At 41.4% G+C, this 15,443-nt stretch overlaps 1 protein-coding gene across 3 annotated transcripts in view; it reads left to right on the top strand.

Annotated features, from left to right (window-relative positions):
- The window catches only part of NUP214 (nucleoporin 214), a 44,610-nt gene that overhangs the window by 13,904 nt on the left and 15,263 nt on the right, over positions 1 to 15,443 (top strand). For all 3 annotated transcript variants that reach the window (XM_054848298.1, XM_054848297.1, XM_054848299.1), the window contains exons 16-28: positions 237 to 386; positions 624 to 782; positions 2,975 to 3,078; positions 3,602 to 3,784; positions 4,273 to 4,358; positions 4,459 to 4,542; positions 4,879 to 5,124; positions 5,873 to 6,034; positions 7,015 to 7,123; positions 10,002 to 10,077; positions 10,769 to 10,877; positions 12,124 to 12,229; positions 14,324 to 14,397. In XM_054848298.1, the coding sequence (XP_054704273.1) occupies positions 237 to 386; positions 624 to 782; positions 2,975 to 3,078; positions 3,602 to 3,784; positions 4,273 to 4,358; positions 4,459 to 4,542; positions 4,879 to 5,124; positions 5,873 to 6,034; positions 7,015 to 7,123; positions 10,002 to 10,077; positions 10,769 to 10,877; positions 12,124 to 12,229; positions 14,324 to 14,397 (1,648 nt within the window). The remainder of the gene's footprint in view (positions 1 to 236; positions 387 to 623; positions 783 to 2,974; positions 3,079 to 3,601; positions 3,785 to 4,272; positions 4,359 to 4,458; positions 4,543 to 4,878; positions 5,125 to 5,872; positions 6,035 to 7,014; positions 7,124 to 10,001; positions 10,078 to 10,768; positions 10,878 to 12,123; positions 12,230 to 14,323; positions 14,398 to 15,443) is intronic.

Raw genomic sequence — 15,443 nt, 5'->3', positions numbered from 1 at the left:
GATAATCAGCCTGGTTTGTAATTGCTGTTTGTATGCCCTGTTTAGTCATCTTTAATTTCAGTCGCTATGCTGGAATTGAGTGTTCTTTCCTGTTAATGTTCAAGAAGAATTTCCTGCTTTGGTTGCAAAGTGACAGGTGTTTATGGTGTATTAGAAACATTATCTAAGAGCTGTGGCATTTGTTCCAGACCCTGCCGTGTTTCAGTGGCTTTACTTTCTTCTGTTTGACTTTGTAGATTGCACATTTTCAGAAGGAGATGGAGGAGCTGAAGGCCCGGACTTCCAAAGCCTGTTTTCAAGTGGGTACTCCAGAGGAAATGAAGCTGTTGCGAACTGAGTCAGACAATCTTCACACCTTCCTCTTGGAAATTAAAGAGACAACAGAGGTGAGCAAAGCATCTTCAAACTGTTTAGCTCTTCAGCAATGACAGATCCTCACCTGATGTTCCTATTTAACCTGCTAAAGTTGAACTGATGTAGATGGAACAGCCGTCTGTGCTGCTTTTAATGTAGGGGTGACATTTGCATTTGTGCTTTCAGGCAGACACTTGCAGAAGCCCCTGTGCTAGAGATGGCAATGAAAAAACGTTACCTTGTCCCATCTGTTCTGTTTCTATTTGCAGTCACTTCATGGAGATATTAGTATTCTGAAGACAACCTTGCTGGAGGGATTTGCAGGGGTAGAGGAGGCTAGAGAACAGAATGAACGGAATCATAGCTTGGGGTATTTACGCTTGCTCTATAAGAAACCTTTGGATCCCAAGAGTGAAGCACAACTTCAGGTATGAAGCATGGTTAGCCAACTTCTAATCTAGAGTCTTAAATAAAACAAAACTGAGGGTTGCACATACTCAAGTAGTTTTGTTCTGCCCTAGGTATTTGCTGTTTCAACATAGTCTAGTAAAAGTGTGATGAGCTTTGTTTTATTGCGTTTGCAAAACATGCTGAAAATCCTCTCCCAAAGCTCCTCTGTGTTGTTGCCATTTGCAGCGATGATTCAAAACCCCTGCTGAAGGGAAGTAGTTTACCTGAGATCCAAGTCTATTCTAAGCTTACAATGTGACTCCTGACATCCTGTTCCTTCTCAGCCTGGAGTGTTTGCTCAGGGATTTCAGTTAAAATAATTTTTTTTTTCCAACGCTTTGTAGAAGAATTCTTGGAATTATTTTAATCTTCAGCAAGTGCCTTATGAAACAATTTGATGATTTATTATGACTTACAGAATTGTGTGGTTAATTTCATGGATGGCAGAGCATGAAGCTAAATGATATTTTTAAAACTGGAACACAAAAGAAAATAACCAGCAGTACATAAAGAGGCTTTCAAAGGCATGAAAGAAACTAGGGGTGAAGCACTCTGTTACAGCTCTGGTGATGAGAGGGCTGTTTAACCCTAAGCAAAATAGAGTCAACGTGCCCTATAAATGATACTTGGTGTTTTATACACTGATAAGTTCCCATCAAGAAGTTTGACTAGCAGGCTGAAGACAAAATTGAATGTCATCTTTGTTACAGTAGGCATCAAGAGCATGCACACAGAGGGTTACTAGGAATCGGCTGACATGACATAATTTCTTTTAGGGCTGATCTCTAATCTTCACCTGGATTCTGTAGGCTGATTCACAGTCTTAATTGTATGCCTGCTTTGATGTCCAATATGTCTCTGTGACATTTCAAGCTTACGCTTGTGACTTCAGAGGGATGATAATCTTGAAATGCTTGTTTCACTGATCTAGAGAGAGGACCATGAGGGAAGAATAACAGAGTGGGAGAGAAGTGGAAGTGGATCGGAATGTAAGGAGAGAGCTTTCAGGTCAATTTTCTGAAAGTTTACAAGAAAGACAGCTCTAGTCTGGCTCTTAAATTTTGTTCAATCCACATCATCCCCCTTCTCCTGGGTGAGAAAAGCTCACTTAGTCAACTTCATGGATTAGCTTTCAGTGAAGTTTTAAAGATCCTGAGGCTTTTCTGATGTCCAGCCACATCAATTTGCTGTCCAGAGAGCTGCCGCTATATAATGCCTATTGTTGCTGGAGAGAGGAAACCTGTGCTTGGTAGTAACGCTAAGCCCACAGTAGGACTAGATTTGGTTTCAGGTTGGGTATGTTGCATTAGAATTTCATTCTATATCTTGAAAACAGTTGCAGTAGAATTTTTCCCAAGCTGTGTTACCTGGCTGTCTCATCATTGTATTTAAGTGAGCATTCTGTTGAGATGAGCTGAAACCAACTGCAGCTTCAATTTTACAAGATCAGAGTTCAAGACATGTTCATGCCATGGCAGGCTGGAGGGATGACAATAACGAGGCTGAACGCTGGTTTTGTTTAGGGAGCAGAGCTTGTAGCCAGAGGTCTCTGGCTTAGTTGTGCCAGTTATGCAACTATGTGGTCATGGATAAGTCATTTTACTCTCTCTGTGCCTGCCTGCCTTCCTTTCTTCCTTTCTCTCCTACCTATAAAAATCAAGTTAATTCCTTGTCTTAATGTGGGAGTTGTGAGCATTTGTGAATGCTTTAATGAATCATAGTCTGTGAATGCTGGTATCTTAGAGCCATGTGAATAGCCTGCAAAGCTTTGATTACCTATAAATGTTAAAAGTTTCAACAATATAAAATGGGAGCAAATGACTCATCTTCTGGAAATGAGGTTTGGAATAAGGTTTGTTTTGTATCATGTCTGATGTTTGTAAAACCCTTTCTGTAAAGACCTGGCAATATTTTACAAGCATTATAGAAAGTATTTTTTCTAGTTGAGAGCTGGGATAAAATGTCCAAGCCAAGACCTGTGAGTACCCCATTGATTTATAAGTAGATTTTCACTATGTTGGGTTCTGTTATACTGATAAAACTTTCCAGGCAGAAATATGGGAAAGTGCTGCATGGCTTGGACTGAATGAGCCCAAAGGGTCTTCAGCTTCTTCAACTGAAACTAAGATTTCTGAAGTGAATTAAAAGCTGACTTTATTTTGCACGGTAGGAAATTCGACGCTTGCACCAGTACGTGAAATTTGCTGTTCAGGATGTGAATGACGTTCTGGATTTGGAGTGGGATCGGTACCTGGAACAGAAGAGAAAGCAGAAGTAAGTAACTGGAATTGGAATACGGAACAACTGTAAGGAACACGTCGGTGAATTGGGCTTTAGTCTAAACAGACAAAAGCCTTCTTCCATTTAAGTATAATCTTTTTCAAGGGAGTTTAGCAATAAAGCTTGACTAAGACACCTAATGGGAGCTACACGTTCAGACTGGCTTCATACTTGTTACAAGCTTGCTGCAGTGTACAGTGTAAATAGCGCTTGTAGAAAAAAAAGTAAAATAAGCTTTGTAGAAACCAAATGCATCCATTGGTGGTAGCTAATGAAACTTTTCTAATAAATAAAACATCCTGAAGTAAATGAGCTAAACGAATAAACGTGCAGCATATACTAAGGAGAAATACACATTTGAGATGTACTGAACTGCTTTGGTGTTCTCACTAAACCATGTTTGACCCCATGGAGTTTAAATAGCTGGAACCTCTAAACCACTTTGTGTATGCATGCCTGTTTGTGGCCAGATATATAGAATGGTCCTTATCCCTGTCTCTTGATCTGATGTCTCAAGGCGTCTGATAGTTCCTGAGCGAGAGACTTTGTTTAACACCCTGGCTAATAACCGGGAAATAATCAATCAGCAGAGGAAGAGACTAAATCAGCTCGTGAACAGCCTGCAGCAGCTCCGACTGTATAATCAGACATCTCAGTGGAGTGTTCCCAGTGATACATCTTCTCTTAGCAGTGCTCAGAGGTATGTGAAATACGAGTTCCTGAGTGGTGTCGACACTCCTTCTGTCTTGCCCCCAGCAACGTGCAAGGGTGCATCCTCCAAAGAATGATGTTTTGTGGACATGGTCTGGGAGGACAGGGTGTTCTAAAAATGATACTAAACTATGCCCAGGTAATACAGAAGCTCATTGGTTATATTCTGTGACACATTGTACGATGCTTGTCAGAAATTTCCCCTAAAAGTTAATGTGTCTTTATGGGAAACAGGATAATAGAGCATCTAGGCTGAGGTACTACTGGTTGTCTGTCTGAATTCAGGGGAAGAAGTGAATGGCTCTTAAAGTTTCCAAAATAAAGATGCATGTGTTTAAATAGCCCAGTATCTAGAGGAGCCAGTTGTTCATCCAGATAAGCCAAAGGTTCCAGTGGCTTCTTTGGCCCCCTTTTGTTCCCGATTGGGTTGGTTTCTTCCTGCTGATCGTGTTTTTTCTCTGCTCGGCTTTGTCCCAGTTTTGACAGTGACCTTGAAAGCCTGCGCAATGCCTTGATGAAAACTACCTTGGAATCACATGCCAAACCTCTGCCTAAAGTACCTGGTAATTTATTCTTTCTTCCTGGCACTCACATCATAAATGTGAATTATTTTTTTTGCCTTGCAGTTTGATTATAGACTAATAGCTGTCTTTGGTTTTCCAGCTAAATTATCCCCTGTGAAACAGACTCAGTTGAGGAATTTCCTAGCCAAGAGGAAAACTCCACCAATTCGGTCTACAGCTCCAGGTAAACCTTTAGTTACAATAGAAGTCTGAAATGCTTTCCAGGAGGGTGACTTACCTGCTGTGGGAATCAGTCCTGAAGTTAGCTTTTGGCTTCTCACTCCTCAACCCATACTTCTTATTTCCTGTTCCCCCATCTGCTCTCAGTAAGAGTTTCCTTCAGATACTGTCTTGTTGCAGGCTGCCTTTCCTGGCAGTTAAGAAGTTAGATCCTATCAATGCAGGATTAAAACAAGCTGGTAGAAGAGCATCCTAAAATAGGGTGTCTCTGTCTTGACTGTTAGGCTGTATGGTTCCCTGAACGTAATACACACACATGATTTTGTTTCTGATATTGCAGCAAGTTTGTCCCGATCTGCCTTCTTGTCCACAAGATATTATGAAGATTTGGATGAAGTCAGTTCAACATCCTCAGTTTCCCAGTCGCTGGAGAATGAGGATTCACAGGCAGTGGACCAGGAAGAAGAGGCTGCTCCAGTCCAAGTCCCTCGTCATGCTCCTGTGGTCCGTACTCCCTCTATCCAGCCTGGTTTGATGGCTCAGTCTCCATCCTTTGGGAAGCAGCACCTCTCCCTGGGTTCTTTGTGTGAGTTGTTTTTGCAATTTCTCTCCTATTCTGCATGTGTGTTTGTTGGTATCTTTAACCACTGTATCCATTGCCAGTGCTCCAGGTCCTGGAGAAATGACATTGCAGCATGTGGATTTACGTTGCCAAGTTTCCAGAAGCAGTTAGCAGAGTGGCTTTGTAACCTCATGAACCTGAGCTAAAAGCACTAATATGTCTTGACTCATTGACTGTGTTTTTCTGATAGCCTGTTTCTTTCAGGTAGTACTGACCATAGGTAGCGTTGCCTTCCTTTAGTAATTTGCCTTAAGTGTATGCCGTTATTTCTTAAAACAATACCCAAAGATTGGGAAACGGAAGTACTACTGCATTTGGTTGGTGTGGCCAAGGTTAGGAGTTCTGAGCCCAGTGAGTCACAGTAAGAACTATATTTGCATACACTCAATTTTCCTTGTGTGTGAGAGGGGTTTTTTTTAATCTCTGTAGCTGGAGAGAAAAACAAGATGTCAGCAGAAGTGTCTGTAACAGCAAAGTGAAAGTCATCTAATGCATTGAAATGACAGCTATTGTGACTTACTTGCTAAATTCATTGGGATATACAGAAACTGCCAGGGATAGATTGTGTTGATTGTTTAAAAGGCGTGCACGTCAGCCTTGTCAGAAGGAAGCTGTGTACTCAGAGGAACTGTAGTTCAGCAAAGGCTTTCAAGTCTCCCTGAATTGCAGAGATAGTGAACTGTAATATTTTTGTTCGTTTGTTTTTTTTTAGTGCCTATGTCTTCAAACAGAATCATACCACAAGGGGCAGACAGTACAATGCTTGCAACAAAGACTGTGAAACATGGGGCCCCTGCTCCCACTGTCACTGTTCCAGCGCCACAAGCAGCTGCTGCCGCAGCTCTGCGGAGGCAGATGGCTAACCAGTCCCCAGGTAAAAGGATGGCTAATCTCTCAAGTGACCTCTGAGTAGTTGAATGTGGCTTTCACAGGAATTTAGTGCTCTCAAAGGAGAGGATCGTCAAACAAAATGTGACGCAGATCTGTATTTGTTGCACCTCTGAGCTATCCAGTGTTTCTTTGTCTTTCTTCTTCCTGTAAGCTACTAGACAAAATGCCTGAGAAACTCCCACCTTGGGTTTCTTTGTACCCCTTCTCATCTGTACAGTGGCAGAAATGTCAATGACTCTTCAGAGATCTTGGCATGGCAATTGATCTGTGTGCAGGAAACTGTTGGAGAGCAGAGAGAGGATGTCACTGGCCGCTATTAATAAGTCTTCATTATTAGCTATGCAATTAGAGATCTGAATTGTAAAACAGTTTTTTAATTTTGAAAAGGTAAAGGTGAACTGTTGAGTTTAGCCTTGGATCTGCTTGTAAGGTTTTGAGTTGACAGGAGAAAGGTCCCCCAATTTAAGCTTTTCTTGTTTGGTTTTAGACATTTCTCAGTGCTTCCGCAGTGCTACAGCCTCAGTGCAGAAAAGAAGCAAAATTCAGTTACTGGTAGAGAAATTGGACAAGGAAAATAAACTAATCCAAGGAGAGCATAAGTGCAGAAAGTAGACTAGTGACACCCCAGACTCTGCCAGAATTCATGTAACTACACAGTTCATTTCTGTTAACCTAAGATGTTACAATGTAGGTAGGGAAAGTTCATTAGAATTATAAGATTTCATCAGTTAACAGCAAAAAATGTACGAACTATATAGAAAGCTGTCCACTTCTTTGGTGTCCCGGTTGAAGGCTGAGATACCAAACATCTTGGGCCATATACACCACATACTTTCTAGAAATTTGGATGGATTTCTTCTGGAGTTACTAATAGGCAACATATTGAATGAAATGTGTAATATAAATGCTTATATCATCTTTACCTCTTTTTTCTTTTTTTTTTTTTTTCCCTCCCCCTTAAAGCTGTAAGCACCTCCTTGACTGAATCAACTCTGAAGAACGTCCCTCAGGTGGTGAATGTGCGAGAACTCAAGACTGGTGCATTGACTCCAGCTGTCTCCACTGTAATAGGGTGAGTGGGTGCTCCCCTTCTTTCTGGTAGCCTTCGGTAGCACTTGCAATAGAGCACATCTGCCTGTGGGGAGCAGTAGTAGTATTTTACTTAGTCTGACTATGTAAGACTTAAAAGTGGATGCATTTAAAGAAGAGTATTGGGTTTGTGGAATGAAAGGAAGAAATATTTTCTTTCCGGGTCATTCGGGGATTTGCTAATGGCTTGTCCTGAGCAAACGACGAGACCACTGTTAACCTCCTTGTCCATTAGTCTGTGAAATGCATTTTAGTGCATCCAGTGATTTTTACTGCTAATATACACTTTGGATCTGGTATCTCTCCAGTCACTACCTCTGGTCTGCCTCTTTCTGTGAGGGAAGTGCATCCCTCTGTCGCTGGGTGTGGTCTGTGGCCTTCAGCTGTCCAGATGTTGGTGCTTCTACTTCGTCATCCATTACAGAGTTATGCCTCTTCTGCCTCTTCCCAAATTCACCCCTGAGGGAGGAAGAACTGTACTCTGGCTTTTCTGGAAACTTGTCTCAAATTTTCTGAGATCAGAATTTTGACTGAAGGGTTGGGTGTCAATAGGGGCCGATTGCTTTGGAAAAATACAGAGCTGCAAGGCTGTCTTCCTCATGAGTAAATTCTGAATGTCGTCTTCTGGTATTTAACCTTGAATTTGTTAAGATTTCTCATAAGTTAGCTGTAACACTTGGCTTTCCTACTTCTCTGCCTCCTACAGACAACAGCCAGCTCAGCTCATTCCGGAGATTTCTGTCTTATCACCAGGCTCTGTCCCAGCCACAGAAGTAGTCCTTTTCCCTGTTGTCGTAATGACCTTGAAACTGACTCTGCTTGAAGTTCCTACTATTGCTTAAGACCAAGATAATGGATTGCCATTTCTTGGCTGGGGAAGCAAGGGCACTACTGAAAAGGCTGAGCAAAGTTGGGCTTACCGCATAAAGCAGGATAAACTCACCACATACATCTGGTCATAAGGTCACATAGAGTTACAAACTTGTTATCCCTATAACTGTAGGCTATACGTGCAGCTCCTGGAACAATTTCTGTTGTTGCATCACTTCTGGTTTTCATATTTAGCAAAGAAATTCTTTACTGTTAGAGTGGTGAGGCACTGAACAGGTTGCCCAGAGAGGTTGTGGATGCCCCATCCCTGGAAGTGTTTAAGGCCGGGTTGGATGAGGCTTTGGGCAACATGGTCTAGTGGAGGGTGTCCCTGCCCGTAGCAGGGGGGTTGGAACTAGATGATCTTTAAGGTCCCTTCCAACCCAAACCATTCTATGATTCATACGTGTGCATGTATAGTCTTCACTGTCAAAGAAAAAAGGTGAAATTCCTTTGATGCAGCTTTTTGCAAATGGAACAGTGTTGTACAGTGGCGGTACTCAGCTGCTGACCTTGAAATTTACTTCATGGTTTCTTCTGCATTTTAATTGGGAAACAGTTTGGGAGCTTTTTACTGTCTTATTTTCTCCTAAAACTGAGAGGGGAAATGGCAGTGCTGCATCTCTTGAAAGTAACATTCACGAACAGCTCTACTTGGGAAATTTTGCTTAAACCAATATTATGACCGGGAAGAGTTCTCCACCCTTTGTTTCATCATAACTATGATGAAAAAAGTAAAGAGTACTGGCTGTACATAGACAGGGACATGAGTGAGCGATACATATCTGAGATTGGTTTTCACCTGAACTGTAGTTAAAGACCTCTCTTACTTTCAAGTAGTTTTCCACTGGCAGTATTGATTGATATCTCTAATTTATAGAGCACCAGCTAGCTTGATATCTTGAAGGCTTTTTACAATCTTATTTTATAGCTGACCTCATAAAAATGTACTCTCTAAAAATTCTACACAAATGAACCCATGCCTGCCAGTCAGATTCAGCACTAAAATAAAGAGCGTTCACCCAGCAAAGTTAATTCATTGGTTTTTGCTACTTCGAACATCCTGGCTCTCTTTTGCCGCCACAGCACACTCTTCGGGTTGTTAAGCAGTAATTATTTTTTTTGTTGTTATCAGTTGTTCAATGGCCTGTGGCTAGGTGTGTTGGTGGTCCTCGTCCAGTTGCCCATGCATAGTTTTCAGTGCAAAAAACCCCTCTCTCCACAACTGAAATCAAAACCAGCATTTTCACAGTCTTGTCAGAGAAACTGTGGGTCAAGTGATCTTGAGACTTTTCTGGGGAAAAGGTCCTACACTATCACGAATTTCACAGACCTTCCGTTGTTTTCTTTGTTCAGGGTTTTTATGAACTTGAAACTTACAGCTGCGCCTTCCCAATGTGGACTCTTTCCAGTGCTAATCTGAAGTTTTCCTTGTTTGCTTTACTTTTGCTCTGGGCAGAGGGCAAATCCAGGCCGTGCAGGATAGTGAGCACTCGTTGCTGGAAGGAAGGACAGACTTACTAGTAATGCAAAGCTGTTTAAGGCCCAAACTCCCCTATCCAAGACCAAATGGCTATGCAAAATCACTGTTTTGTGTGTTTTGCGTGTACTTGTCTGGGCTCCACACTATAAAGGCAGCTTTTTAAATTTGTTATCCACTAGGCATAAAATTGTAATCTTCTTACCTGCTGATTTTTCATCAACTCTCTGTAAAATAGAAAGGCCAGAGTCTCTTCAGAGACAAGAGTGTGTGAAGAAGACTTGATTGTTTAAGTCTAGAGCTTTAAACACATTTGCAGGCTTCCTTTGTTAAATATGGCAGCTTCATTTAAGAGGTTTATTCCCTAATCAGATTTGTTCGTTTGGAGTTGTGTGTGGAATCTGTAATAATGATGGTTGTTCAAGACTTCTGGAAGCAGTGCTTTTTGAGAGGTGAGAAAGTCCTCTTTTAGACTAGTCGTTCACTTAACGTTTTAATTTTTCTTTTTAAGATCATCTGTACCTCACTCTGCAGCCCAGGCAGTCCACCAAGTTTTGGCAACTGTTGCTACAAATCAAGCTAAACAGGTATCTTGATATAGAACCCTTTCCCTATGGAATACTGTACCTGGGCATGCTCAGCACAGTTTGGTTTAGTTGTTGGTGAACAGGTCATTTAAAAATCTCTTTTCAGAGCTTGTCCTGCATTCTTGGCAAACCACTTATTTGTCTGTGATCTCGACAGTGTGATGCCAGGCATATCTCTGTTATGTCTTGCCTTTTCTCTCTTTTGAAGATTGGCAGCTTTGTAATGGCCACAGCCTTGCAGCAGTAAGGGTTGCAACTAACGAAAAAGGAAACTGTTTTAGGTAGATATACCTAAATTTCACCCCCCAAAAAAAAGTGCTAGGCAGTCAAGGGAGAGAGTAGTTTACCTATCCTGTTATTCCACTGAAAACATTTCTTATTAGTCGGCAAACTGCTAGGTTTTATGTCCACACATCAAAAAACCATGCAGCAGTCTTTGTCCCCTGGAATCATTGAGCTGTTGCCCATAGAGGCTTACTGACCTCTGCAAGAGACTTGTTGAAAGAGTTTTGACCCTGTATTTAAGTGTCAAGACATAATGGGCCCAAGATTGGAGGGCACTTCTAAGTGCTTCAACCACCTTCCTCTAGTTTGTTGTTAAGTCATTGACTCTTGTAATACCAGACCAGGGTCAGAAGGACCATTGTTAATGGACAGACTGCACTGACGTGAAGTGGTTTTGTGTTTTTAGACACCTCTAACAAGCTCTCTTAAGGGACAGACTCCACTTTCCGCGGTGTGTGCACCGTGTCCTATGACATCTACATCTGGTCCAACATCATCTGGCAACAAAATCTCAGGTAAGTTGTCTTTGGTGGAGACGGAAATAAGGCCTGGATGTCTCTTTCCACCCATCAGGGTGTACGCTCCAGAAAATAAAGACACTGAGGAAAAAAGATCTGCCTGCACTGATAGGCTGTTGTGCCAATCTTGAGAGAATTTGAAAAGCCAAAGTGCAGAAGAGCAGGAGAGTGGTTTTGTGTATGGCCCTGCGTTCCGTCTCTGTGCCTGCATCTAGAATTCAGTGATACAATTCCTCATTCAAAGTGGATTCAGAACGTCTAACCCTTAACAAGAAATGTTGAAAGCACATCTACCAAAGGCTACTGTGGTTTGACAGCAAGCCACAGACATATTTGCTGTTTTGTTTTTTAAACATGAAAAGTTGCTGCGTTTGTGCAGGAAAGTGATTACTTCCTGAAGTGACAAGAATAATTTTTCCATGCATTGATGTCTGACGCGTATTTCTATACTATAGGCTGCAGCACCACAGCAGTACCTGAACTGGCTTGAAATGAGCTAATGCAGGTACTGGGTCTGAGCACTGGGCTGTATGATGATTTCAAAGCCAGTTTAGATACTGTGGTCTGTTGCGCACAGCTTAGAAGCTTCTAAGGAAAGGAATGCTCCGTTTACATCGTTCAGTGCAAACGGGGGAAGAGGAAACTCTTAGGGAAGGAAGGAATTGATTTTTAATGTATATTAGATAATAATGCTTGCGTTGGACATGGTTTTATAAGCCTCTTGCATAAATGTCTGAAATCCGTCTCTGTTGCTCTTCTGTCTTTAATCCATGGATGTAGGTTGCCTCTTAGCCAGGGGTAAGAAGCAGTAAAAATAGCTGGGAACCATATTTGACTTGGCAAATGCTTCTTAAATTTTGGTTTATTGCAAATGTCAGCTCCTGAATTTGATAGAACTTCCTTTTTATTTCAAATGTGTTTTGGTATGTTGAGAGATTTTACCAGGGATTTCTTGATTATTTCTTTATTGTTTTGTTTTTATTGTCAAGATGGAGATGCCTGTCTTTGCTCTAATCAGATATATATTATTGCCTTAAATTTTTGAAATACTTCATCTGTTCTCTAATGTTGTAACAGTAGCAGGAATGTTTCTGTGCACAAATATCAGACCTGATGTAAGTGGCAAAAAAGTTTTGTTTCCAATTGATAAAATTGCAGACTGCGTGTGCAAACTATTCCTTTTGATAGTTGGATGACAAGGTGCTTTTTTCTTATTTGTAATGCTTGTTTTTGTAACTTACAGGACAAGGGACAGTAAAAACAGTTACAGCTGTGACATCTTCTACAGTGACATCAGTACCAGCAACAACCGCACAGCTTAACAAAGCATTTTCGTTTTCTTCTGTGGGGTCTGTATGAATGTTAACATATCTTTGCAGTTGATGTTAAATATGAGTGTATCAGCTGTTACAGCCAGTGTTACCTACAAGCTGCATAATAGTGTAAAATGGCACCTGCAAGTGGCAGACTGGGGAGGGAGGGGGCACACCAGAGTTTGTGGAAGCCAACCTGAGTGAGGTCTGAAGGTCTGGGAGAATTTGACAGGATATTGTGTTGCTTTGAGATTTTTCAGTCTGTAACTAATCAAGAAAATCAAGAGTAAATAACGACTGGCTTCCATTTCAGGCTTATCTATAGTGGGCTATTGAACAAATCGTACATTGCGTGTACTGGTATTTGTCATCACCTGGTGATGATTTGAGATTGGAGCAATATGACTGTGGTTTAAGCAACCACTCATGGTCTGATGCACTGGGTTTGCTGACGGTCTTTGAGTGCACATCACCGCTTCTCACAGAGTCAGAAGAACCTTTATGCTATATCTTGTATGTTGGAGTTAAGGAAGAGGAAAAAAGAGGCAGACCATAGTGAGTTTTAAACCTTGTTCTTTTAGTGAACAAAAGAGCAGTAGCAGGAAGATCATCCCTAGCAAGTTGTGCAGAGGCATGTGAGAATGAACTTTTGGCTTTACAGCAGCAGCAGAAGAGGTTGGACACTGGAGCTTCTGCTCCTAGAGAAGAAAGAACGAACCTGAACATGGTCATATTAACACTTCTCACCTCTGAAGATGTATTCCAAAGAGAACGATGTTGGGTTTTCTAACCTGGGTCTACATATATGTGTTTGAAATGCTGGCAGAGGTTTGAGACACAGACGGGCTGGAATTCCCCATTAGGGCTTGAAATTTGTGCTGATGGTCAAACTTGCTGAATTATTTATTTTAGTACAACAGAACGCATTCCATATTTTGGCTTGAAAAATAGTCTGTTGGTGAAGGTGGTTAGAGAGTGCCCATGCCATCTGGTCATTTCTGTTACGTAACAGTAACATAAAGACAGACACATGTTATGAACATACAGTTATTCTGAAATCTCTCTTATAGAGTGTGTTTTTTTCAGGAATGACAAAAATATTTCTTTGATCATATCTTATGTTTGGGGGAGAGGGGCAACTCCTTAGAAATGATTGTTTGAAATTTTGCATGTTTACCTATCTTATACTCAAGTGAATTTCTCTTTATGAAGTGGGTAACATGGAGTATTTCAGAACACGCATACTTTCAAATGGCTGGTTTCTTTCAGTCTTAACCATTTCTCTGCAAGTTAGTCAAGTGGATGTTACCCAAAGGCCTTGCTGTGCCCTTCAAAGGGCTAAAACAGTCCTTCTGAGAGATGGAAATTCAGATTGAAAAAGCAAACAAACCCTGTCTTTGTCCCAGGCTGCAGTGCCTCAGTCTGTAAACCACATGCTAAATACAGTGCTGTTGTCAGTGATGTCTTAGTCACACAGCCAGACTTCTAGATCAGCAGCTGGTCTTTGACAATTGCAGAAAGCTTAAAAAGCCTCGGGGAATGAAGGTCTCTGGAGGACCCCAGCGCTCATTGTGAAAGATCACAGTATTTTTGCAAGACGGAATATTTTTAGTATGAAATAGTAATGGAAACTCTTCATTTCTGTCTTGCTTTGAGTGATCTCCTTTTTGACAGGTGGTAGTATCCAGTTATTCCCTTTTGTACATGCACTGTCTCTTACCTTTTAGCTCTTTTAAATAGACTCTAGTCGTCACTGTGGCTTTTGCTTTTGCTAGTCTCCCAAAAGCTATCAGGATTTGGTGCGTGGTGGTGTTCAGCTGCCGAGCTGAGTGGGGAAGAAATATACAGCAGAAGGGAAAGAATATGGGAGGATGAGGGGTGGTCGAAAGAACTTTGAACTGCGACTCTCTTGAACACTTTAGAAGCCTTGTCAGAGGGGAAACAAATAGAGCCCAGCCTGCATGCATGCTTCTCTCTGCCTGTTTAGTTGTTGGAGAAACTGTTCTTGTGCCTGTGTGGCTGACTGTGGCAAGTCTGTACTGGAAATCTGAGTCTCAAAGTTGTGTTAATCATGGGGTTGGAAGTTTCAACGCTTGGAGCGAAGTGTCATTCTTTCCTTTCTCCTCCTAGGTCTGGATTTAATTTTGGTGTTGTCACATCAGCTGCTTCATCACCGACACTGCCCAGCCTCGCTTCCTCACAAGGTTAGTTTGGAAGAGTGCGCAAACCACATCTCTTCCCCGCTAAGAACACTTACTCTTCCTAATTCGTGTGGTTCTTGTTTTATGTTGCAGTTCTATTATTAAAATTGCAGTAGTTGCAATAACGTTATATACATGTGCTGGATTATGCCCTGTAATGCACAGAAATCTAGGCCACCTGCTTCTCAATTAAGAGTAGGCAAAATATTTGCTGCCAAGAACATCTAGGAGGTACTAGTTTATGAAAAGGGTAACATCTGTAGTCATTTCCTCTGCTGTCTTTAATCTGTAGATTTTAAAGTTGCCAAGGTGGTCTGACACAGAAAGCTGTCATTAAGTGGAATGAGCATTTAGTAATGGGAGGGGAATGTTTGGGATGGCTTTGCATTGCTTCTAAAATTGAGTTGACAATATATAGGCTGCCTTTCCATTTCATAGGTAGATCATATTTGCCCAGTCTGGAAAAAAAGGGACTGATACATCTGCTATTATAATATTCTTGAAGTTTTCTGCCTCTAATTTTAGCCTTGCGAAAGAGACTGTATGGTCAAAAACTCGCTTCCAATGTTATTGGTTGCTCTAATAAAAGATATCACCTCTTCTTAACAAAGCTTGGCTTGCTTATATCCTTAAACCATCTCAGCCGCAGAAATGCTACTAGTACTTTGTTGATGTTAAGCAGAGAGAACTAACTTGGCTTAAAACTTGAATATTCAGTTAACATAAAGGCTTAGGTAAATAACATTGATTAAAGGGGGAGTGGGAGGTGCGGGAGACAGAGTTGTAAACCACAGCATTGTGTGAGGGCAGTTACCTCACGCCGCTCTGTGCACCTTTACCTCTGTTAGCTGGGGATGGGAGAACAACAGACAATTTCAGCGCCTCAGGAGGAAACAAATGCTACGTTATTTAGTGTCAGTTAATGTATTAATGTACTTAATACACTTATAGGGTAAAAACCAAGGATAATATCAGCTGTGCTAAGAAGCTTTTGCTCTTTGTTATTTGATCTCCATGCAGATTTCCCGTACCTAGTCCAAATCAACCCA

This window comes from Grus americana, chromosome 20, assembly GCF_028858705.1.
Source record: "Grus americana isolate bGruAme1 chromosome 20, bGruAme1.mat, whole genome shotgun sequence".
NCBI lineage: Eukaryota > Metazoa > Chordata > Aves > Gruiformes > Gruidae > Grus > Grus americana.
The sequence above is the reverse complement of the archived record's forward strand: the minus strand, read 5'-3'. Positions and strand labels throughout refer to the sequence as shown.